The sequence below is a fragment of the Chiloscyllium plagiosum genome, unplaced genomic scaffold, assembly GCF_037043375.1.
Source record: "Chiloscyllium plagiosum isolate Xiang-an unplaced genomic scaffold, Cpla_swu_hap1 HiC_scaffold_12, whole genome shotgun sequence".
NCBI classification, from domain to species: domain Eukaryota; kingdom Metazoa; phylum Chordata; class Chondrichthyes; order Orectolobiformes; family Hemiscylliidae; genus Chiloscyllium; species Chiloscyllium plagiosum.
In genome coordinates, this window is record NW_028270150.1 from 9,036,453 (window position 1) to 9,062,498 (window position 26,046).

Below are 26,046 nucleotides of genomic sequence, written 5' to 3' on the forward strand. Positions count from 1 at the left end.
TTAGATGGGCTTCAGATTGGTTCCAGAGGTCAGCGCAACATCGAGGACCAAAGGGCGTGTACTGCGCTGTACTGTTCTATGTTCTATGTTCTATTTCTTCAATCCTGCTAGTCCTCTCTAGATCTGAAATACTGTTCATGAGCTTCAATAAACACTCAAATAAAATTTGCAAGAAGCCAAGTTTGGCAAAAGTCAATTTTCCAGATTCAACTCTGAGCAGGAATGACCCACCAGGAACAGAACTTTCTCAGCCAAGACACAGCCCGGGTGGAGATATTGGGGAACGCTGAGCAAATCAGGGGGCTAACTCAAAGATCAAGGGAAAATTCAAACGAGTTTACATTGCTCTGTATCTGACCCCATGCTGTCCCTGTCCTGGGAGTGTTTGATGGGGAACAGTATACAGGGAGATTTACTCTGTATCTAACACGTATTTTGGAACTTTGTATTAATGAGAAGGCAATTGACTTCAACACTTTCACGAAATGTGAATGTTTCTGGGAAGACTGATTGCCCATCCTTCGTTACCATGGTTACAACTGCATTTTGTGCCAATCCAATGCAGAGGGCAGTTAAGAGTCAACCACATTTAGTTTGGGTTTGGAGTCACATGTAGGCTAGACTAAGTAAGGACACAATCTCCTACCCTAAAGGACATTAGTGAACCAAACAAAATGAAAAAAAAACAATAAAAAAGATTTGCAATCACCATTATTGAGGGTAGATACTCAATTTTAGAATTTTTAGTTGAACTTAAGCCCTCCCCAGTTACCATGGCAGGATTGTGCTCTCATCCCCAGATCGTTAGCTGGCCATCTAAATTACAGAACTAGGAATATTGTCACTCCATGACCATCAGCTTTAAGACTGGGACAGAGGGAGAGAGAGAGAGACAGGGAGAGACAGAGACAGAGACAGAGACAGGGAGAGACAGAGAGAGGGAGAGAGAGAGAGAGAGAGAGACAGAGAGAGAGAGAGAGAGACAAATAGACAGACAGAGAGAGAGAGAGAGACGGAGAGAGACAGAGAAAGAGAGAGAGAGACAGACAGACAGACCAGACAAAGGGAGACAGACAGATAGAGATAGACCAGACAGAGAGAGAGAGAGAGAGAGAGACATAGACAGAGATCAGTTGAACAGAATCAGGCCATGTGATTGGCTGTGACCACCTACTCGTATGTTCTTGATTTGCAGACTTCCCAGTTCCTGGAGGGACATGCGGGGGTCTTTACCCAGTAGACTGACACCGTCCTTCAGCCAGCTGATTGTTGGGATGGGGTCTCCAGTTGCCTGGCACTTTAACAATGCGGTCCCGTCCACACCCAGAGTCTGATTGGCTGGTCCCTGCCGGATGATGGGAGGAGGCCTATCTGTCAGAACTGAAAAACAGTGAAAAGAACACAGAATGTTACGAGGTTTTGTAATTCCACACCAAGGAACAGTCATCTTCAATCATTGAGTTTCAAAAAATCAGACAGAATACTCTCACCCTTTCCCTGCCTCTCAACCTCTCTCCTCCTTGTTATCTCTCACCATCTGCTTTTTATCATTTCTCTCTCTCAATCACTCTCTCCTCTAACTCTCTAACTCACTCTCATTCTCGCTGACTTTTGATCATTCTCTCTCCCCTTCAACCCCCCTCCCATTATCTCTCTCTCCTCCTCTCAAATTCTCTTTCCCTCCTGCTTCCATTCTTTCTCTCTCTTTCTCAATCTCTCTTTTCAACTGCTGCTCATTCTCATTCTCTCCGTCTCTCTAATCATTCTTTCTGCCCCTCTCTCTCCCCTCCTCCTCTCAGTCTCCCTCTCTTCCCTTAATCTCTCTGCCTTTCTGACTCTGAACCTCCCCTACTCATTCTCTCTCCCTCTCTGTCTGTCTCTCTCCTCCCTCAGTCTCTATTTTCTCCGTATTCATTACTATTGTGAGTCTACTTCTAGTGACTGTGCCTGTGATCAACTGGATACATGGAACAGCAGGTACAACTCATCAGTACATACTTCCTCATGGGTCTGAACAGATTAGCTTTGTTCCTTTTCAACTATGGCAACCATCATGAGCTGGGTCTCCAGACATGCAGCAGTCACGATCAGACAAAAGTCAGATGGAACACTTCCCACTTGTCTGGATGGATGTAGCTCTGACAACATGCACGATATCATCCAGGACAAAGCAGCTCCCTCCACTACCAACGCTCAGCAGCAGCAGTATGCACAGGGTACACTGCAGAAATTCACAGATCTTCCGACAGCGCTTTCCAAACCCACAACCACTTCCATCGAGAAGGACAAGGGCAGCAGATACATGGGAACACCACCCCCTCCAAGTTCCCCTCTGAGCCACTCACCATCCTGACTTGGAAATATATTGCCGTTCCTTCACTGTCGCTGGGTCAGAATCATGGAATTCCCTCCCTAATGGCAATTGAGGGTCTACCCACAGCAGGTGGACTGTAGCGCTTCAAGAAGGCAGCTCGCCCCACCTTCTCAAGGGGCAACTAGGGACGGGCAATAAATGCTGGGCCCAGCCAGCATTCCAGGGGTGAATAGACAAAAGAGAACCAGTGTGTCAATGCAACGGAAGCCAATTCAAGACTAACTTTGGAAAGGAAATTGCATAAATACTGAAAAATAAAAATAAAACAGTTTTGGAGAAATGGTGGTAATGAGAAGTGCAACGAATTGGATAACTCTTAGAAAAAGTGTCCGTCAGTGCAATGGGCTGAACAATCTTGGTCTGTTCTGTAACATTTATTTTTACAGTGGAGCTGGATGTTAGTCATCTATTTCCCCAGCTAGGGCCATCATTTACCTCAGTGTTGTTATTAATGGAAGTTTAGTAGAAAGTCTATAATCTAAATAAATACAGCAGACAGGGCTGTCGAGTGAAGAGGGATAATGGAATGTTCCAGAATCTGAAGCAGTGCTGATGACAGGAAATAAAGCTTGCTCTGGGCATGGAGGTCTAAGGTTAAAAGAACACTTAAAATTCCCACTGATCTGTGAAATCCTCTCAGGCCCAGTCACATAAATCTTTGTGAAATTCTCTCATCGCCATCCACCCAATGCATTAAAATAGATTACAGAACAAAATCCCTACTGATTGTTCACGCACCCCAACACTGAACGCCCCAACACTGTCCCTCCCTTGCACATAGCTGAGAAGGTGGACAGCACTCTCGCTGGGTCAGGTTGTTGCAAATTCAATCTCTCTCTTCAAGACACTTGAACACATCAGTTAGAAAGTCCCAGTGCAGCATCGAAGGAGTGCCCCACTGTTGGGGGTGCCATCTTTCAGATACAGTGCTGAACCAAAGGCACTGAGTCCCACAGCCTTATGTGCAGGAGGAGCCGGGGGATTGTTCTGTCAGGTCCTGGCCAATATTTATCCCAGAATGAACATGAAAACCGATATCAGCTGCTTTTCTCATTGTTGTTTGTGGGAATATGCTTCACACTAATCGACTTTTGTGTTACCTTCATTTCTTCTTACACATGCTGGAGACATTTATTGCCCATCCCTAGTTGCCCCTTGAGAAGATGGGGGTGAGCTGCCTTCTTGAACCGCTGCAGTCCATGTGCTGTAGGAAGACCCACAATGCCCTGAGGGAGGGACTTCCAGGATTTTGACCGAGTGATACATTTCCAAATCGGAATTGTCCCTTGTTCAAATATGGTTGTGAGGATAAGCCCAACAATTACAGACCAGTCAGTTGAACTTCAGTGGTGGGGAAGCTTCTGGAAACAATTGTTCAGGATAGAATCAGTAGCCTCATGGAAAAGGGAGGGTTGTTTAGGACGATCTTATTTCAAGTGCAGAAGAGGTTTGCAATAGCAATTGAGAAGCTTCAGTTATGATCATAGACTATCTGATTTCTCATCCCCATTTCTGATATTTTTATATGAGAAACATTGAAACAGAGAAAATAGGAACAGGAGGAGGCCATTTGGCCCTTCGAGCCTGCTCCACCATTCAACATGATGGTGGCTGATCATTCAACTCAGGTCCCTGTTCCTGCTTTCACCCCCATACCCTTTGATCTCTTTAGCCCTAAGAACTATATCTAACTCATTCTTGAAAACATTCAATGAGTTCGTCTCAACTGCTTTCTGTGACAGACAATCCCATTGGCTCACCACTCTCTGGGTGAAGAAATATCTCCTCATCTTAGTCCAAAATGGCCTGCCCCTGTGTCCTTGGACTGTGACCCTCATCCCTAATGCCTCTCTGGTGAATCTCCACCACACCTTCTAAGTTGAGAAAAGTGCAGTTGTAGTGAGTGTAATGACTCTCGTGTTATTACTGAAGTGACCTCCACCTCTGTTGTAAGTGCCTTTGTGTCTGTCATAGCCACTGAACACATCCCAGGAAGCATGGTGTCAGTGTGGAACAGACGTAAACCTGTAGATTATCAGAGCTGTACAAGAGCCAGCTCCTGAACAAAAGACCAGGGAAATTTTGTTTAAGAAAAGCAGTCTGCACTTGGGAGAGTCAGAATGGCTGTGCATTTTCAATTCACTGTTGCTATGGATGAAGAGAAGAGAGAGGATTGAATCTTTTTCCACCCTCAATGGTAAAATGAGGAAATGGCTATTGATTTTTTTTAAGAAATCTGATCAAGTAAGAGTAGCATCTCTGCTATCAGCTGCAGGATGTCTGATGCAACATCAGACTCAACCTCACTGAGGAGCAGAGAAGCCAGACCGCAGAGATTTTGAAGGCTTAGAAATGTTATAAATGGTGTATGATCAACCTCAGAACACAAGGGTAGGATGAAACAATTGGTCAGAATGTCAGTACAATGATACCATCAGCTGAACGTTGTGAACTCAGAAAACAGAAAGATGATCACATCAGAAAAAGGATTATCTTAGGCATAAAAGATCCTTCAATAAGAGCATGTCTACTGAGAGAGGATAAACCCAATCACAAGAAAGCTGTTGCCTTGTGACAGTGGCAAGGAACAGATGAGGTTTTGCATTATCCGGAAAGGTATTCTCAGCCAATCAAGAACAGACTGAGAAAACAAAAGATGAAGATCAGAGGCATAGGCTGCGAATATTGTGGAGCACATCACACAAAAGGAATGGAAGCTTGCCCAGTGTGGGGAAACAGCACAGGAACTGCAAGGAGTTGTGTCATTTCACACAAGTGTTTAGCTCGATAGAAGCAAAACAAACCAATAATGTGGCCCTGAGAGAGACAGGAGAAAGTGAGGACTGCAGATGCTGGAGAGTCAGAGTCAAATAGTGTGACACTGGAAAAGCACAGCCGGTCAGTCTGCATCTGAGGAACAACAGAATCAACGTTTTGGGCATAAGCCCTTTATCAGGAATGGGATGGCCCTGAGAGAGATGTCAGATATTGAGTCTGGCCAATCACTTTGCAGCTTGCAACAGGTTGCTATCATCAGGTCAATAGATTATGACTGTCAGAATGAAACTGCAGGTCAGCTGCAATGACTGCGAAATGTTAGATCAACACTTTGTGCCACACCGCAAGTTTCACAGAGCTATGCATTTGTCACTGAAGGTTGAGTTGATGTGACGGTACCATACTCATTCAGAAGGACGAATGAAGCTGAGACCCAATGCAATGGGAAGAATGAAGATCTGCAGTTCCAGAGACTGGGTGTTCAGCAAAATCCATTCATGTCAGCTGGAGCAAGTCCAAAGCTTGGACTGGTAATCCTAAACATGCCACAGAGATTTTCACTGTTTCTCAGGCTGCTAAGTCATTGCCTGTTGAACAGATCTGAGAAAATTATCAAGATGTTTTCACAATTCTTGCTATTCACCAGGAAGGCATCCATCTCAAAGTGTATGGAAAGGTGAGACCAACCCATTGTCAGCTGAGGAGAGTTCCAGCTGACCTCAACTTTAGCCTGAAAAACAGGGCGGAAAAGTTTAAAAGGAGGGAGTTATTAAGAAAGTTAAGACAACTCTGACAGATTAGATCAACAGCATGATAACAGCAAAAAGAATAAATGATTTGACTGAGTTTTTGAGGACCACCAAAAAGATTGATGAGGGCAAAGGGATAGATATTGTTTACATGTACTTTAATGAAGCCTTTGACAAGGTTCTGCAGGTAGATTAATTAGTAAAGTTAGATCCCATGGGATTCAGGGTGAGCTTACCAATGGATACAAACTTGGCTTGATGGCAGGTGGTAGAGGGTGGGGTTGGAGGGCTGGTTTTCAGACTGGAGGCCTGTGACCAGTGACGTTCCACAGGGATTGGCGCTGGGCCCATTGTTGTTTGTCATTTACATAAATGATTTGAATGAGAATTTAGAAGGCATGGTTAATAGCTTTGCAGATGACACAATATTTGGTGGTATAGTGGAGCGTGAAGAGGTTATCTAAGATTACAATGAGATCTTGATCAATTGGGCCAACGGGCTGAGGCATGGCAGATGGAAATTAATTTGGATAAATGTGAGGTATTGCATTTAGACAAAGCGAACAAGAACAAAACTTATACAGCTAATGGTAGGGCCCTGGGCAGTGCTGCTGAACAAAGAGAGCGGGGTGGGGGGGGGGGCTCAGGTACACATTTCTTTGAAATTTGCATCACCAGTAGACAGGGTAGTAAAGAAGGCTTTTGGTCTGCAATGCTCTGACCATTGAGTATAGGCGTTGGGCTGTAATGGCGAGGTTGTGCAGGATGTTGGTGGGTCCACTTTTGGAGTCCTATATATCGTTTAGGTTGCCCTGCTAAAGGAAGGCTATCATTAAATTGGAGAAAGTTCAGAAAAGATTTACCAGAGTGTTGCTGGGAGAGGGTGGATGGGTCGGGACCCTTTTCTCTGGAGCACAGGAGGTTGAGGGGTGACCTTATAGAGGTTTATAAAATCAAGAGGGGTATCAATAAGGTTGATAGCAAAGGTCTTTTCCCTGGGGTAGGGGAGTTCAAAACGAGAGAGCATATTTTCAAGATGAGAGGAGAAAGTTTTAAAAGGGATCCGAGGGGTGATCAGATCAAGGTGAAATGACAAAAGGCCAATTTTCACTTTGGTACAACTGCCAAATCATTGTAAGAGCTGAGCTTTGGCGAGCTAGTCAGAGTGCAAACATTCAACACTCTCAGCAGAAATCGGTCCACCTGTTAACACACAGGAGAATGGCACCATTTAAAAACTTTCCACATATTGCAGAGACTAACGAAGGTGAAGTCGACAATGCACATATTTCTTGATAATTGTGATACTTTTTGTTGGAGACACTTTGTAATGTGTCGCTGCAAATGAGAGTCACATTTTTTTGTTAAAAATCACACAACACCAGGTTATAGTCCAACAGGTTTAATTGGAAGCACACTAGCTTTCGGAGCGACGCTCCTTCATCAGGAGATTGTGGAGGGCTCGATCGTAAACTCGATTTTTAACTTTGTACACCCCAGTCCAACACCGGCATCTCCGAATCATGACATTTTTTTGTGAAATGGTGTATGCTTGGAGAAATGCGATTGTGCTTAGTGTACTAGCTGGCTTGCTGTATCCACATAACTTGTACCTCTGCTGTGAGACTCTTCTGCTGCAATCTGAGGCAACCATTAAACACACGTCACTTGCAACATTCTCTCAGGCTCTGACATCCTTTCAAAAGTGTGTGGTGCAGAATTGGACACAATCCTCCAAACGAAGCCCAGACAGTGTTTAATAATTGCAGGTCTGAACTGTCTAAACTATGTTATTGTGCAATTATTTTTAAAAATCATCGCGGATGAAGAAGAGAATGTACAACAATTCCACTTGTCAAGGATTTGAGGTGAAGGCCCTAGGCTTTGGCAGTGCAGGATATTACCATGGCTGACAAGGGAAAATGAGGTAAATATGATCTTTCATTGCCAGTTTGAAGGCCGTTATCAACACAGACACAGAGGTAAATGGGATAATTGAAGCGAGTCTTGTAACAATGGAATAGACAGAGGCCAAGAACGAGTCCTTGAACATAAGAGACAGGAATTTTCTCATTACCAACTCTCTTTGAACATGAGGCCTTTACAGGACTCCCTCAGTTCATCACTAAACTGTCAGCAGGTGTGACTATTAAGAGCACCCAGCCCTCTGAGCCAATATTTGTCTCTTTCACTCTTCCTCTCTCTCTCTCTCTCTCGCTCCTATTTATTCTATTCACAGCCACTGCCGTGAATCACAGCTTCGTGGACAGATATTAAAAAATACTGCCTCGCCGTTCATTCTAAATGACCTTTTAATCTACATGTAAATTCGAAACGGATGAAAATGCATCACTTTGTCAACTTGTGGAGGTCACAGCCTGGAGGCTAGTTTACAAATCCTTCCTCCGAACCTATTTCCATCACCATCAAAGGGGAAAAAAATACAATTGAAAGGACAAAGCAGGTGTAGAAAATTATTCTTAATCCTTGAACTCTGTGTCTGTGTGTGTGTGTGTGTAGGGGAGAGTCGATAGGAGTTGGGGAGAGGGAGGTCACAGGGCAGGGGGAGGTGAGGTAAGGGGGGGGGGGGGGTTGCTTATTGAATTCACCTCACACACAAGAAAGTCATGAGTATGTGTTCAAGCAATTTCCGCCTGCCATTTCTGACGGATTTCTTTGCTCGTAAACCCTGATTGCTTATCATCTGACACATTGTGTAAACTTTCTGTTGTCAAGCCAAGGGCTCCTCTGAGGCCTACACAGCAGGCTTTCAGCATTGACCCCTACCCTTAGCCTCTCCATCCTGCCATCAGCACCCCTCCACACACAAAATACACACACACACATGCTCTCTCTCTCTCACACACACGCACTCACTGCTTTGTCACACATTCTTACACACACACACGCTGTCTCTCTCTCTCTCTCTCTCTCACACACACACACCCACATTCATAGACAGACTGCTCTGTCTCTGTCTCTCTCGCTCTCTTTGCTATACATATACACACACACACACACACTCCTTAGTGTGTAAGAGGCTGGGTGTGTGGGGGCAGAATGGGGTCTGACCATCAATGTGTAGTCAGTGATGTGCCTGCTTCCACCCATCCTGAAGGCCACCAGTGGATTTACCACTCTCAGGATATTATTTACTTGGGCTGTGGCTCCTTTGAGTCAGATTGTGATGAAATGCCAGCCAGTAAGAGATCTCCAATCTCAGCAGCGCCTCCAGGAGATGATGGACACTGCTGCGAGTGCGGTCTGTTTTTCTCACCTCCCCCACTACCCTCCAGTCTGGTCCTGAGCAGTGACGCAGGTCATCATGGAGGGGGGCAATCTCTCTGAAGTGAGTCAGCCGAGACCTGGTTAGGTCTGAAGGCACACGGAGGACAGCAGACCAAGGTGCGCTGATCAAGAGGCTATTATCCTTCCCGCTCTAGTGAAGGGGGAACTCCATTGGACAAAGCTTTCGGGGTGGACCAAGGACCTGCCCTTAGTCCATTAAGACACCTCCTGCTCCTGAGACAATACCAGGGGCAGCAGGAGGCCCCCATTTGATGGGGTCGGTACCCGAAGGGCTTTCGTTGGCTAAAGGCTAGGTTGAGCAGGTCACAGACTCCCCTTGACCAACAAGTTGAACATGGCCACAGCACCCTGCACTCATCTAGGCTGGGGTGGGCAAAGGGACCAAAATTATTGGCAGGATAGGCAGGATTTTAACTTCCATCATTGTTTACACATTCATATGTTCTTATAAATAAAGAAACGTAGGAACTAGCAGCAGGAGTAGACCATTCAGCCCTTTGAACCTGCTCCCCTATTCAATATGATCAGGGTTGATACCCTATCTCCACGCCTTTCTCCCCACTTTCTCCATATTCCCCTTTGTGCCATTAAAATTTACAAAAAATCTATCTCTTTTTTGAATATAGAACATGGAACGTAGAACATTACAGCGCAGTACAGGCCCTTCAGCCCTCGACATTGCACCGACCTGTGGAACCAATTTGCAGCCCATCTAACCTACACCCTTCCATTTTCATCCATATGTTTATCCAATGACCATTTACACGTCCTTACAGTCGGTGTGTCTACTCCTGTTGCAAGCAGTGCGCTCCGCACCCCTACTACTCTCTGAGTAAAGAAACTATCTCTGACATCTGTCCTATATCTATCACCCCTCAATTTAAAGCTATGTCCCCTCGTGCTCACCATCACCATTTGAGGAAAAAGGATCTCGCTGTCCACCCTATCTAACCCTCTGATTACCTTATATCGCTCAATTCAGTGACTTGGCCTCCACTGCCTTCTGTGGGGGAGAATGTTAGAGATCTGCGACCCTTTGAGTGAAGAAATCTTCCCTCATCTCAGTCAAATGGCCTACCCCATATCCCAAGACTGTGTCCCCTGGTTCTGGACTCCCCAGCCAGGGGGAGTCATTCTCCCTCTATCAAGTCTGTCCAGTCCTGTTAGAATATTATAGATTTCATTCAGACCCCCCTCTCTTCCTTACAAACTCTAATGAATGGACGCTCAGCCATTAGACAGTCCTGCCATCCCCAGTACCAGCCTTGGGAACCTCCGCTATATTCTTCCTGGGGCAAGTACATTCCCTTGGGTCAGGAGATCAAAACTGCACACAATTCTCCAGGTCGTTGGTCTAGTAATCCAGAATCTCAGGTCAACGTTCTTTGGGCTTTGGTTAAAATCCCACCCATGGCAGCTGGTGACATTTGAATTCAATAGGAATACAGGAACACAGGAAGAGAAGTAGGCCATTCAGCCCCTCCAACCTGTTCCACCATTCAATGAGATCATGGCTGTTCAGTGGCCGAACTCCATATACCTGCCTTTGGCCCAAATACCTTTGCTTAACAAAAATCTTATATCTCAGATTTAAAATTTACAACTGATCCACTGTCACTGATGGAGGAGAGTTCCAAACCTCTCCCATCCTTTGTGCGTAGGAGTGCTTCCTAACAGTCTGCCCTTCATTCTCGCACTACGCTCACTGGGTCTAGATACAATTTTGGAATTTAAAAAAAGCTGGTTTAGCGGTGACTGTGAAACTACCATCGATTGTCTTAAAAATCTATCTGTTTCACTAATGTCCTTGAAGGAAGGAAATAGAGTGATAGAGTCATGCAGCATAGAAACAAGCTCTTCAACCCATCATGTATATGCTGACCAAGAAACTACACCAATCCCATTTACCAACACTTGTCCCATAACCCACTATAACTTGGCACTTTAAGTGCTCATCCAATTGCTTCTAAAATGTTGCGAGAGTACCTTCCTCTATCACCCTCTCAGGCCGTGTGTTCCCTATTTCTACCATCACGTGGGTGAAAATATTTTTCCTTAGTCCACTCTAATCTGCTTACCCCTCACCTTCACCTCATGCCCTCTGGTCTGAGACTCATTTGCGAAAGGGAAAGAATTCTCAGAATCTACTGTCTATGTCTCCCTCATTTTCCATTTTTTTCAATCAGATTCGCCCCTCAGCCTCATGTGTCCCAGAGAAAACAAGCCCAGCCTTTCCAGTCTCTTCTCATCACTGAGACTTTCCCATCCTCGGAGGTATCCTGGTGAATCTCCTCTGCACCCTGTCCAATGCAATCATTTGGGCTTCCAACAGTGTGGCAACAAGAACTGCAAACAGTATTCCACCTGTGGCCTAACCAATGCCTTATAAAGTTGTAACAAGACTTCCTTGCTCCTATATTTTACACTGACTCATGAAGGCAAGCATCTCATCTTCTTCTCCAACCTGTCTGCCTGTGCTTACACCTTCGGGGATCTATGAACTTGTACATCAAGTTCCCCCTGTTCCTCAGTACTCTCTAAGATTCTGCCATCCTTACCTGGTCTGGCCTATATGTGACCCTAGACTCATAGCAATGTAGTTGACTCTTAATTGCCCTCTGGATAATAAATGCTGGCCCAGCCAGAGATGCCCACATCCCATAAACAAATGGTATGAAGGTGTGGTCAAGCCAAGGCCATGCTTAACTGCAGCAGGACATCCTTATATCTGTACCCGAAATCTCCTGCAATGAAGACCAATATATCTTGAACCATTGACTTATAGAAGTGGTGACCAATGAGAAGCATGGATTATATTGGCTTTCTCCCTCCCTGACCCAGGGAAATCCCTTGTGGGCTCTTTGGCCCCACCCTGCCAATGACCCAGCCATTGGGTCAGCCAACGCCTAAGCAAAGTGGGTAGTGGTGAGCTCTGTGTGACTCGCAATGGGTTTCTCTAAAGGCCTGATTCACTTCGATTTGGGATTGAAGGGGGGAAGTTGCAGCATCAAATTTTCCCCCTTCCCACGCCCCACCCCTCAATGTCTTCGACCCGAATAAGAAACTGAGGATGAAAATCCTCCGTGCGGAGGAACAAGAGAAAAAAGCAGCACTACATGTAAAGACTTGTGTACTGGCTCACTCTAGTGTGATGGTAGTTAATCCTGGTATATATGATTTCCAAGTACTGGAAGATTTCCCAATCAAGCAGTCCTTGTAAGAGCTCAGATCAAAAAGCAAGAAGAGGGATCTCCAAACAAATCCTCAGCTAAAAACGTCTTAATGATTGGGTTTACTCTGCACTTATGGCCTCCTCTGAAGCAATCCATTAGCCATAACTAATAGGATGAACAGGGCATTGAGAAGCAAGATTATAAACTGTAAGGGAGGGGATTAACACTGATCTAAAGCTGTCCATCACCCGCAGCCCCACCCTGTTCTTATTGAGAAAGACATGAATCAGATTGCATTCGACCGGAATGCGAAAAGGAAGAGATTAGCAAAAGTAAATGCCAGGCCCTCGCAATGAGAGACAGCAGCAATTATACTGAGAAATAAAGAGCCAGCCGGCACATTTAACAAATATTCGTGTCTTTTGTGCCAATGTTCACAATTTCACACCAAAACCTAAAATGATCATTTTGTTTGTGAAGCACTAGCTCTGGAATAATTAATGGAACGTAAAGTCAATGGACTTTCTCGACCTGACAACCCGTATTGTAGACATTAAACAGAATCAATGGTGGTAGAAGTGGACACACTGACATTGGTCCATTTGCATTCCCCAGATTGGAGCAATATTCCTGCTGTTACAAAAAAAAAGGAGGGAAAGGGAGAACCAGGGTACTGTAACTCAGCTTGTCATCAACAGTGGAATATTGCACTCAATTCTGGTCTTCCTGCTCTGGGAAAGATGTTGTGAAATATTTACAAGGATGTTGCCAGGGTTGGAGGGTTCGAGCTACAAGGAGAGGCTGAATAGGCTGGAGCGTTTTCCCTGGAGCGTCGGAGGCTGAGGGGTGACCTTATTGAAGTGTGGCCGCTGTTGTGGAGACATCAGTTTATGCACAGCATGGTCCCTTAGAAAGCAGTTTCATAATGGCCATTTATTCAGGTTTTCTTTGTTCTTTTCAGTGACAAGCAGTGCCCTTCACAAAAGGCAATGCTGTGTGATATGGTCTGTTTATTTTTTTTTCCCCTTTTTAACCCCCACACTACCGCCTAACTGCGGTAGTGCTTATTTTCTTCCCCAGCACCCATGGCGTGTGTGTTTATTCAGGTTTTATAATGTTGATTGAGGCATGAGGATTGGCCAGAACACTGGAGAGAATTCCTCTCCCCCTTCTTTGAACGGGTACCATTGAATGGTTTACATCCTCCTGAGCAGGCAGGGTGGATTCAAGAGGTGGCACCTCCAACAGAACAGCACTCCCTCAGTAGTGTGCCAGCAGGTCAACCCTCAGTTTTCCGTGCTCAAGCCCCAGAGTGGGAGCAAGAACCATCAAAGCATTTACAGCATAGAAAGAAAGAGGCAATTCAGCCCACTGAGTTTGTGCTGGCTGAATAAACTAGTCGCCTGTTCCAATCCTGAACCTGGAACCTTTGAAAAGAAGGAGCCATTAACTAAACCACAGCTGAGAAAATCAGAGCTGGAGTCAAATCAGAGCTGGAAGGGGATATGGACCCCACAAATCAGTTAGATTTTGGATTAACGAGTAAGATGGATAAAGGGTAGCCGGTGGATTCAAAGAGTTCAATAAGAGGCTATTGAACAAAATTAGGGCACATTTCTGAAGAAGATTTCTGTAGGGATGCGAAATGTTAATTCTGTTTCTCTCTCCACAGGTGACTTGCTGAGTTTCTTCAGTACTCCCTCTGTTTGTTTCAGATTTCCGACATCCACAGTATTTTGCCTTTCTAAGCACCTTTGAGATTGGGGTAACATGGACTGATTAATACACAGAAGGCAGAAGGAGGAATAAGCAAGACATTTTCTGCCTGGCAGGCTATAACAAGCAAACACAGCAACTAGGAGCAGGAGTAGACCATTCGGCCCTTCGAGCCTGCTCCACCATTCGATATGATCCTGGCTGATCGTCCAACTCAGTCCCCTGTTCCTGCTTTCTCCCACAAATAACTTGCAAATCCAACAGCAAATCCCTTCCAAGTCTTTCTGGTCTTCAACTCTTACACTACTCCTTCGCTGTCACTGGGTCAAAATCCTGGAACTCACTCACTAGCAGCACTGTGGGTTTCATGAAAGGACTGCAGCGGTTCAAGAAGGCAAGTCGCCATTATTTTATCAAGGGGCAACTAGGGACAGGCAACAAATACTGAGCCTGTGACGCCCAAGTTCCATAAAGTCATAAAACTGACATCGGGTAGAAAAAAAGGGAATCTTGTAACACAGTGGTATTGTCCTTGCTTCTCAGCTGGAAGACCAAAGTTCACATCCCGCATGCTCCAGAGGAGTGTGAAACCACAGAATCAAATAACTGCTATCACACAGAAGGTGGCCATTCGATCCATCGTGCCTGCATTAGTTTTATTCCCTCATGCCTATCTCCTGCCTTTTCCTCCATATCCCTGCACACCATGTCTATCTAGTTTACCATCCAATACCCTCTTGAATGCTTCAGTGGAACCCGCCACCATGTTGGGAAGGTCTCAGAGATTTGGGGCCTCAGTTAGTTCCAATCTATGTGAATGATCTGGAATCCAGTGTCATGGAGATGTCCATGACATAGACTCCTTTGGCTATAAATTCTGTGAGCATGATCTTAATCTCCACCAATCACCTGATGAAGGAGCAGTGCTCTGAAAGCACATGCTTTCAAATAAACCTGTTGGACTATAACCTGGTGTTGTGTGATTTTTACCTATGTAAAGATGAGGCGTGAAGGCTAAGTTAGAGCACTTGAGTGTTACAAGTTAGCCAGAAAGGACTTAAAGAGAGAGCTAAGAAGAGCCGGGAGGGGACATGAGAAATCTTTGGCAGGTAGGATCAAGGAAAACCTGAAAGCTTTCTACAGGTATGTCAGGAATAAAAGAATGACCAGAATTAGATTAGGGCCTGTCAAGGACAGTAGTGGGAAGTTGTGCAGGGAGAGCAAAGAGATAGGAGAACTGCTAAATGAATATTTTTCACCAGCATTCACGCTGGATAAAGACAATGTTGTCGAGGAGAATGCTGAGATACGGGCTATAAGACTAGACCGGATTGAAGTATGTAAGGAGGAGGTGTTAGCAGTTCTGGTAAGTGTGAAAATAGATAAGTCCCCTGGGCCAGATGGGATTTATCCTAGGATTCTCTGGGAATCTATGGAGAAGATTGCAGAGTCTTTGACTTTGATCTTTATGTCATCATTGTCTACAGGAATAGTGCCAGAAGACTGGAGAATAGCAAATGTTGTCCCCTTGTTCATGGGTTGAGTAAAGACAACCCTGGTAATTGTAGACCAGTGAGCCTTACTTCGGTTGAGGGCAAAGTTTTGGAAAGGATTCGAAGAGATAGGATTTATAATCATCTCGAAAGGAATAAGTTAATTAGGGGTAGTCAACACCATTTTGTGAAGGGCAGGTCGTGCCTCACAAACCTTATTGAGTTCTTTGAGAAGATGACCAAACAGGGAGATGAGGGTAAAGCGGTTGAATTGATGTACGTAGATTTCAGTAAGGCGTTTGATAAGGTTCCCCATGGTAGGCTATTATACAAAATACGGAGGCATGGGATTGAGGGCGATTTAACGGTTTGGATCAGAAATTAGCTAGCTGAAAGAAGACGGAGGGTGGTGGTTGATGGGAAATGTTCATCCTGGAATTCAGTTACTAGTGGTGTATCGTAAGGATCTGTTATGGGGCCACTGCTACTTGTCATTTTTATAAATGACCTGGATGAGGGCATAGAAGGATGGGTTAGTAAATTTGTGGATGACACTAAAGTTGGTGGAGTTGTGGACAATGTGGAGAGCTGTTACAGGATAGAGAGGAACATAGATAAGCCACAGAGCTGGGCTGTGAGGTGGCAAATTGAGTTTAATGCAGAAAAGTGTGAGATGATTCACTTTTGAAGGAGTAACACAATGCAGAGTACTGGGATAATGGTAAGATTCTTGATAGTGTGGATGAGCAGAGAGATTTTGGTGTCCATGTCCATAGCTCCCTGAAAGTTGCCACCCAGGTTGATAGGGTTGTTAAGAAGGCATACAGTGTGTTAACGTTTATTGGTAGAGGGATTGAGTTTCGGAGCCATGAGGACATGCTGCAGCTGTACAAAACTCTGGTGCGGTAGCACTTGGAGTATTGCGTACAGGTCTGGTCGATGCATTATAAGAAAGATGTGGAAGCATTGGAAAGCGTGCAGAGGAGATTTACCAGGATGTTGCCTGGTAAGGAGGGAAGGTCTTATGAGGAAAGGCTGAGGGGCTTGAGGCTGTTTTTGTTAGAGAGAAGGTTGAGAGGTGCCTTAATAGAGACATATAAGATAATCAGAGGGCTAGATAGGGTGGACAGTGAGAACCTTTTTCCTCGGATGGTGATGGCTAGCATGAGGGGACATAGCTTACACCCGGACCAACCAACCCAACCACCCTGTGGCTCAACACTTCAACTCCCCCTCCCACTCCACCAAGGATATGCAGGTCTTTGGACTCTTCCATCGCCAGACCACAACAACACGACGGTTGGAGGAAGAGCGCCTCATCTTTCGCCTAGGAACCCTCCAACCACAAGGGATGTCAGAGGTAGTTTCTTTGCTCAGAGAGTAGTGGGACATGGAACGGCCTGCCTGTAACAGTAGTAGACTCACCCTTGAGCCCCGCCCCTCCAACCGCCACCAGGACAGAACCCCACTGGTCCTCACCTACCACCCCACCAATCTCCATGTACAGCGCATCATCCGCCGTCATTTCCGCTACCTCCAAACGGACCCCACCACCAAGGATATATTTCCCTCCCCTCCCCTATCAGCATTCCGTAAAGACCACTCCCTCCGTGACTCCCTCGTCAGATCCACACCCCCCACCAACCCAACCTCCACTCCCGGCACCTTCCCCTGCAACCGCAGGAGGTGCAAGACTTGTGCCCACACCTCCCCCCTCACCTCCCTCCAAGGCCCCAAAGGAAACTTCCATATCTGCCACAGATTCACCTGCACCTCCACACACATCATCTATTGCATCCTCTGCACCCGATGTGGCCTCCTCTATATTGGGGAGACAGGCCGCCTACTTGCGGAGCGTTTCAGAGAACACCTCTGGGACACCCGGACCAACCAACCCAACCACCCTGTGGCTCAACACTTCAACTCCCCCTCCCACTCCACCAAGGATATGCAGGTCTTTGGACTCTTCCATCGCCAGACCACAACACGACGGTTGGAGGAAGAGCGCCTCATCTTCTGCCTAGGAACCCTCCAACCACAAGGGATGAACTCGGATTTCACCAGTTTCCTCATTTCCCCTCCCCCAACCTTGTCACAGTCAAATCCATCGAATTCTTCCTGACCTCTCCGCCCACACCCCAGTCTGACCTATCACCCTCACCTTGACCTCTTTCCACCTATCACATTTCCGACGCCTCTCCCCCAAGTCCCTCCTCCCTACCTTTTATCTTAGCCTGCTGGACAAACTTTCCTCATTCCTGAAGAAGGGCTTATGCCCGAAACGTCGATTCTCCTGTTCCCCGGATGCTGCCTGACCTGCTGCGCTTCTCCAGCAACACATTTTCAGCTCTGATCTCCAGCATCTGCAGACCTCACTTTCTCCTCACCAACTTTAAGGGCAATTAAATGGTCATTGGATAAACATATGGATGAAAATGGAATAGTGTAGGATAGATGAACTTCAGATTGGTTCCACAGGTTGGCGCAACATCGAGGGCCGAAGGGTCTGTACTATGTTCTCGATGAGGGGACTGAAGATAATACCTTCAAGCTTACTGATGACAGACAGGTAGGCGGATGGGAAGGATTCAAAGAGGTTGAGGAAAGAGACAGATCAGTGAGGACCCAAGGTTGGGGCATATAGAGTTTAAAGTGGAGCATTGTGAAGGTTTGGGTGAAAAATTCAAGAATGCCAGATGTTTTTTACATGGTGAGAAACTGGGAAATGTTAGTACTCCAAGGGCTCCGTTTGCATTTGTACATAATTCAGACAAGGTTCACATAATTAGGAATCTAAATAATTTGTAGCCTTCATTACGAAGAGTAAGAGTAAAAAGGTCTTATTGTAGTTATTGAACTTTGGTGAGACCACACCTGAAGTACTGTGTGCAATTTTAATCTCTTTACCTTGGGAATATATACCTTCTTCAAAGAGATTATGATGAGGATTCACTGGATTAATTCTTCAGATAATTCTCCGGAACACACTGCCTGTCAGGGTGGTAATGGCAGAAACACTCACAACAATAAAGAAGTATTCACATGTGTCATTTGCGATGTCAGGTGATACAAGGCTGTGGGCCAATTGCTGGAAATTGGGATTAAAGTAATTAGATGGTTGTTTTTAACTGGCATAGGTTCAACAGGGTGAAGGACGTTTTTCTGTGCTGTAGATCTCTATTTTTCTTTATTCATTCACAGGATGAGGGCATCGATGGCCAGGCAGCATTTATTGCCCATCCCTAATTGCCCAGAGGGCAGTTGAGAGTCAACCACATTGCTGTGAGTCTGGAGTCACATGTAGGCCAGACCAGGTAAGGATGGCAGATGCCTTCCCTAAAGGACATTAGTGAACCAGATGAGGTTTCCCTGATGATCGAAAAAGTATTCAAGTTTAATTAGACCCTAAAACCCAGATTTTATTTTCAAATTGAATTCAAATTCCGCCATGGTAGGATTTGAACTCATGCTCCCAGGTAATTAACTCAGTCTCTGGGCTATAGTCCAGCAATAATGCTACTAGGCGATTGCCTCCCCTGATTCTGATGACTCTATGACGGAGTTGGTATCTGAGGAGAGGCTGAGCAAACAAGGCCCATACCCCCTGGAGACAGCAGGATTGAATCAAACATATAACATCCTGAAGAGGTTGACAAGATGGATTCTGAAAAGATATTTACTGAGATAGAGAATCCAGGACCCAGGGAGGTGGGTTGGGGGGGGGGGGTCACAGATTCAACATAAGGGGTCAGCTACTTCAGGATGAAATGAGGAAAGAATTTCTTCCCTCAGAGGTGAGGGAATTCTCCACTCCGGAGAACTGCGCAGGATGAGCCGTCGAGTGACTTCAAGTCTGAGATAATAGGTAACTTGGACATTAAATGAAAACCAGGGATGTGGGGCTAGTGTTGAAATGTAGGGTGGGATGAGCCATGATCACATTGCCTGAAAGAGCAGCCCCATGGGCTGCCAGCCAAAGGCTGCTTCTGTTCATTATGTTTTACTCGATTATTTATTTTGACAATGATTTCACAACCTCCGGCTATCCCAAAGCATATTTGCAGCTAATGAAATTTTTTTTTTGAAGTGTAGTCACTGTGATCATGTAGGAAATGTCTGTGCAGGCTGTGGGAGACATTAGTGGCTTTTGATTATGTTGCTGAAGATTCACAAGTAATGGACATTGTTTGATTGAAGAATAGGATCACATATTATAGGGAACCTTATTACTGCTCTTTCATGATTATGTACATGGACAGGGGCAGCACCCAGTGCTTGCTGTTACCCTGAAGGCCTTTGTGTTACCTCAATAATCCACCCCCGTGACTCAATTTTAATTTAAATTTGTAAGTTTCCTTTTTAGATTTTCTTTCATTACAGTGCACCTTCAAGGGAAGAGTCTAGGTGCAGAGGGGATAGGCCCAGAATAAAAGATTGCACATTTAATGCAGGAGCAATCTCTCTCAGAGGGAAGTGAATCTGTGGAATTCTGTCCTGCAGAGGGCTGTCGAGGGTGGGTCATTCAGTATATCCGAGGCTGAGATAGTCAATGAGGGAATAAAGGGTTATGTGGAAAAGGCAGAAGAGTGGAATTGAGGCTGATCAGATCAGCCATGAACTCATTGAATGACAGAGCAGACTCGATGGGCTGAATGGTCTTCATCTGCTCCTGTGTCTTCTAGCCTTATGGGCTATCACTTATGGGCTATCACTTGTTTGTTAGGTTTAATTTGGTTTGATTTATTGAACCAAGACAGTATAAAGAGAGTCAGTTCACACAGCACTGCCCTTTGATGTGAAGGGCAGTGTTTGTCACTAGCCACCCGGGTGTTTTCCTATCTTCCTGAATTTGAATAAAGATTCGTGCACTTTGTGTCTTTCACTGTGTCTCACACGTATACACACACACCATGGGTGCTGGGGAAAAAATAAGCAGTTAGGTGGTAGTGTGGGGGTTTAATGAAAGAAAGAAAAATAAATAATAAACAGGACTGTTGATCACAAAAAAAGATAAATAGCAATGTTAAGGGCACAGCTTGTCACTGCCCACTCAGGTAAAACAAAAACAAAAAAAATAAATAAACAGGAGATTTGGGTGCTGGGATAAAAATAAGCACTACTGCAACTAGGCGATAGTGGGGGGGGGAGTAAGAAAAAAATGAAAAAAAAACAAGAGTATTGAACATCCTGTTCACTCTGAGGGAGCTGCATCAGTGTGCGAAAAAAAAATAAAGAGAGTCAGTGCCTCTTAACTGTAATGACCTGGATGGCCTGAGGGGGGAAGCATTCAGAGTCTACAGGAAGGCCTGCGGCATTCTGTGACCGGTGGGCACCATTGGGGTTGGATTACGTCATCACCCCCACCCCATCCCCAAACAAATTTCAATCAGTAAGTTTGCTTTGGGAGTTTGTGTCTTTTGTTGTTCTGCTTCTTTCAAGGGCAGCCGATTTGGGCGAATTTGGTTCACAGGCTATGAATAGAGTCAGCCAGGACACTAGTTAGGAGTCAAGAGGTCTGTAGGACTACATCCTGAACATCAACTAATGTTCAAAGATAAAAATCACCACTTGTTTGAGAGTTCAGGGTCTGGCCTGGATCCAGTTAACGGGAGGGAGGTTCCAGATTTCCACTGCTCTCTCTGATCAAAAGTGCTTCATCACATCAGTCCCGAGTGGCTCTGGCTCTTGTTTCCAGATTAGAAACGCACCTGTGTCCACACATTAATGAATTTCGGGCAAGACATGATGTTGAACTCTTCTTCCACTGCCTCCATGGACAACAGTTTCTTTGGGTAAGAGTCCTCTCCCCATCCCACAGACGCCTTTTCCCAGCTCCAACACTCTCCCTCCACCTGGACCCCACTCTCTGGCCTTTTACCTCCATCTGTTCATCGAGAATTGTTGACCTGACATTGGTCACCTCAATTCCTCTGTTCCCCGCCATTCCCCCCAATACCCATTCCACTCTGTCCTCCTGGGAACTGGCTGCACACTGTGCTCTCAGATCCAACCCTGACTTTGTCATTAAGCTGCCGATAAGGATGGTGCTGTAGTTGTCTGGCGGATTGACCTCTACACTGCAGAGGCTGAGCACCATCTCTCAGATACCTCTCGTCCAACCTCTCTCTGGATCGTGACCCCACCATGGAACATCAGGCCATTGTATCAGCCACAGTCACCGACCTCATTTCATCTGGTGATCTTGCCCCACCGCTTCCAATCTGATAGCTCCCCGGCCGCGCACAGCTCACATCTACCTCCTTCCCAAAACAGGACTCCCCAGACAGACCCATTGTGTCTGCCTGCTCCAGCCATCCCTTCCTACCTTAACTCATTCCTGGTCCAGTCCCTTCTCACTAACATCTGCGATTCGTTAAACACTTTATGCCAGTTTGGGAATTTCCAGTTTGCTGTCTCCAGCCACCTTCCCTTTCCCATGGGAAGTGTAATCCCTTCACAAGCCCAACCCCTCACCCCAGGATGGGTGCAGGGCTCTCCGTTTCTTCCGGGAGGAAAGGCCTGAACCGTCACCATATCCCTACCATCCTTCTCCATCCTCCACCCCCCATGCTCCACCCTCCACCACCCTACCCTGCTTGGCCCCACTCCCACCCAGATCTGCCACCCCACCCTCACCCTCCCCCGCCCGTCCCCACCTCCCATCCTCCCCTGCCTGTCCTCACCTCCCACCCTTCCCCACCCAGCCGAGCTCGTCCTGACCCTCAACAACTTCTCCTTTAACTCCTCCCATTTTATTCCAGTCAGGGGGTGACCGTGGGTATCCACGTGGGCCCCAGTGATGTCTGTCTCTTTATGGGGTGTGTGGAACATTCCCTGTTCCAGTTCTCCTCCGGCCCCCACCAACCATTCTTTCTCCGAATCATCGATGATCTCAGTGCTGCTTCCCTCTCTCATCTAGAATTGGAAAGGTTAATCAATTTCACTTCTGATTCCTCTTCCATCCTCACCTTTACCTGGTCTATCCCTTCCCTTCCTCAATATCTCTGTTTCTATTTCTGGAGATAGACTGGCTATTAATATCCACTTTAAACCCACCGACTCTCACAGTTATCCAGACGCAACATCTTTGCTTCCTGGAAAGACGCTATTCCATTGCTCTATCTCTGTCGTATCTGTTCCAATGAGTTCTGAGGAAGGGTCACTTAGCGTTAACTCTGAGTTCTCTCCACAGATGCTGCCAGACCTGCTGAGCTTTTCCAGCAATTTCTCTGATTTACAGCGTCCATTGTTCTTTCGGTTTCTATTCCGGCCCCCATCCACAACTTTTTCTCTGGGACATCGATGCTATCACCGGTGCTGCCTTGCTCTCTCGTCCAGAGTTGGAAAATTTAATTAATTTCGCTTCCAATTCTCACCCCCCTCTCACCTTCACCCGATCCATCTCTGACTCCTCCCTTCCCTTCCTCAATATCTCTGTTTCCATTTCTGGGGATAGGCTGCCACTGACTTCCACAGTCACCATGACGAACCTCCTCAGAACCCGCTTCTTGGAAAGACTCTATTCCATTCTCCCAGCTCCTCCATCTCCATCGCATCCATTCCAATGAGTTTTGAGGAAGGGTCACTTAATGTTAACTCTGATTTCACTCCACAGATGCTGCCAGACCTGCAGAGCTTTTCCAGCAACGTCTGTCTTTGTTCCAGCTTCTGATTACCAGTGGCATTCAGGGTTAGGAGGTGGAAGGTGGTTAGAAGGTACTGAAGTGTTAATAAGCTACGAAATGCAGAGGCAGGCTTGTCAGGCTGAGTGACCAACTCTAGTTCCTCTTTACAAATACATAGACTCAAAAATACTCACACTTTCAGATAAAACAGATAAACATAAATCAATATGCACACGCGTGCACAGGTACATACACAAACAGATACTTGCACAAAACATGTAGATGTGTCCTATTGAAATCTCTCACTTCTTAAAAACCTCAGTCGGGTGACTGCTTGACCTGTCTTGATCTAAGGAGGATAGTCCTTAAATTTTTCAAGTCTTCCTCATAGCTGCAGCCCCTTATTTCATTTTCAATTATTCATGGGATGAGAATATCACTGCCTGGGCCAGCATTTATTGCCCATCCCTAACTGCCCAGAGGGCAGTTAAGAGTCAACCACATTGCTTGGGAGTCTGGAGCTACATGTAGACCAGACCAGGACGGCAGTTTCCTTCCCTAAAGTACATTAATGAACAGGATGGATTTTCCCAACAATCAAAAGTAAATGCTGGCCCAGGCAGTGATATTCTCATCCTGTGAATAATTGAAAATGAAATAAGGGGCTGCAGCTATGAGGAAGACTTGAAAAATTTAAGGACTATCCTCCTTAGATCATAAAAGTCTTGATTGCAAACTTAAAACAAAAATTGAATTTCAATTCCACGGTCTACCATGGCAGCTCCCTGGAATATTACCCTGGTCTCAGGATTAGAGGTCCAATGATAATATCACAAGGCCATCACTTCCACTAACCTCCTACTTTAACCTTTCTGTAGACTTTCTAAATGTGAATTCTTATTGTTCTTGTTCATTCTGTTGACTGCCCTATGTGTGGCAGGAAGAACTTACCGCTAAGTTCGACAATGCGATGCCTCTTTCCACACCCTCCTTCCTCCTTCCCCCTTAACCCTCGGTTTGAACCTGTGACCCTTGGTGAGGCCTATAGGGTTCACGTTACCTTTTTGACAGCCCTTGCTTACCATCTGTGACCTCCAGCTGAGCCTTAGCCAGGATGCTTCCTGCCACGGTCAAGGCCTGACAGATGTAGTAGCCAGCGTCCGACCTCTGGATGTTGGTGATGGTGAGGTCACCAGCTGAGGAGACGGCAAATCTACTGGAAGGCTGGGGAGGCTGGTTCGGAAACAGTAGGTTCTAGAGAGAAGAAGGAAAAAAAAACCCAAGGAAATTCATTGCAGGTTGTCCAACACTGCTCACGCACTCACCAAGAGAACACTGCCTTTAAGAACATCAAAGTAGAACAGGGTAATAAATAAATTCATCGCGTTGAGCCTGCTCTCCTACTTAATATGAACATGACATTGGGTGATTATTTGGATTGAAATGGCGTGCAGATATGGGGAAAAGGCAGGAGATAGGCACTCGGGGATTGAACCTGCGCAGGCACGATTGATCCAATGGCCTCCTTTTGCACTGTAACAATTTTGAGACACTGTCACTGATCATCCATCTCAAATCTATCTCCTCACGTCTTCCCCATGTTCCCTAATTCCCTTCAAGCCCATTCTGCCTAACCATTGAGATCGTGGCTGATCGGATCTGAACCTCAACCCTACATTCCTGCAAAACCCTCGATAATTTTTCATCTTAGTGGGAACTGAGGTTATATCTACCTCTGCCTTTTGAGGAAGGGAATTCCAAAAACCTACAAGCTGCTGGGGGAAAAACATGTTTTCTCATCTATGTTTTAAACTGGCGCCCCTTAGTTTTAAACGGCGTGACCCCCCCCCCTAGTTCTAGATTCTCCCACAAAAGGAAACATCCCTTCAACATCCATCTGGTCAAATCCTCTCAGCGTCTTAGATGTTTCAATTAAGTCACCTCTGACTGCTCTAAACTCCACAGGATACAGGCCCAGCCTGTCTAGCCTTTACTCATGAGTAAACCCAGGGATTAGTTTGATAAATCTTCTCTGAACTGCTTCCATCCTTCTGTAAATAGACTGACTGGTACTGGAGGTATTATCTCAACCATGTCCTCTAGAACTAGAGCAACATTCACAATCCTTTGCTGTTGAGAACTCCAAACATTCCCAACATTTGGGAATTGAAGGAAGCTCTTGTCATCTCAGTTCAGAGTGGCTGACCTCTTTCCCTGAGGTCATAACTTTAGATTTATCCTAAACATTCCGAAACGTATACTCCACATTGACCCTGTAAAACCCCTTAACAATTTGACTTTATTTCCATTCAGATCACCTTGAACTCTTCTCAACTCCAGCAACTTCAGGTTCAAGCAGAGACACAGGAGGAGACAGAGTGGGTCCGTGAGATATGTTGCCACCTGAGGATTACTGAAGTATACAGAGCAGGGAAGAAAATCAAGTCCCTTCCTGCAGAGTTCCCCATGCCTCATGATACCTCAACACCAACAGTTCAACATCACACAACACTAGGTTATAGTCCAACTGGCACCTCCATATCATCAACACTAATAGTTTACAGCCTAGCTATGTGTTTTAAATGGTGCAACCGTATCAGGTGGATTTGGTGTTAGCCGGGACTCAGTGGATGGTACTACAATGTATTACAAGATGATGGGTCCAAATTTCACATGCAAGGCATGATTGCACACCCCAAACTCGGTACACGTGCAGTACTGAGGAGGGGGGTCTTGTTATCTATTTGGATGAGGCATTACACTGAGTCCCTGCATGCCCTCTCAATTAGGTGTGGAAGATTCTGCAGCACTCTTTGAAGAGCTGCTAAG

The 26,046-nt window shown here is 45.7% G+C and overlaps 1 protein-coding gene across 6 annotated transcripts in view; it reads right to left on the reverse strand.

The window, feature by feature from the left end:
- Positions 1-26,046, reverse strand: part of robo2 (roundabout, axon guidance receptor, homolog 2 (Drosophila)) — a 1,751,833-nt gene that overhangs the window by 151,296 nt on the left and 1,574,491 nt on the right. For all 6 annotated transcript variants that reach the window (XM_087992449.1, XM_087992448.1, XM_087992445.1 and 3 more), the window contains 2 exons: positions 24,300-24,471; positions 1,175-1,380 (listed from right to left, as the gene is read on the reverse strand). In XM_087992449.1, coding sequence (XP_087848575.1) covers positions 1,175-1,380; positions 24,300-24,471 — 378 coding nt within the window. The remainder of the gene's footprint in view (positions 1-1,174; positions 1,381-24,299; positions 24,472-26,046) is intronic.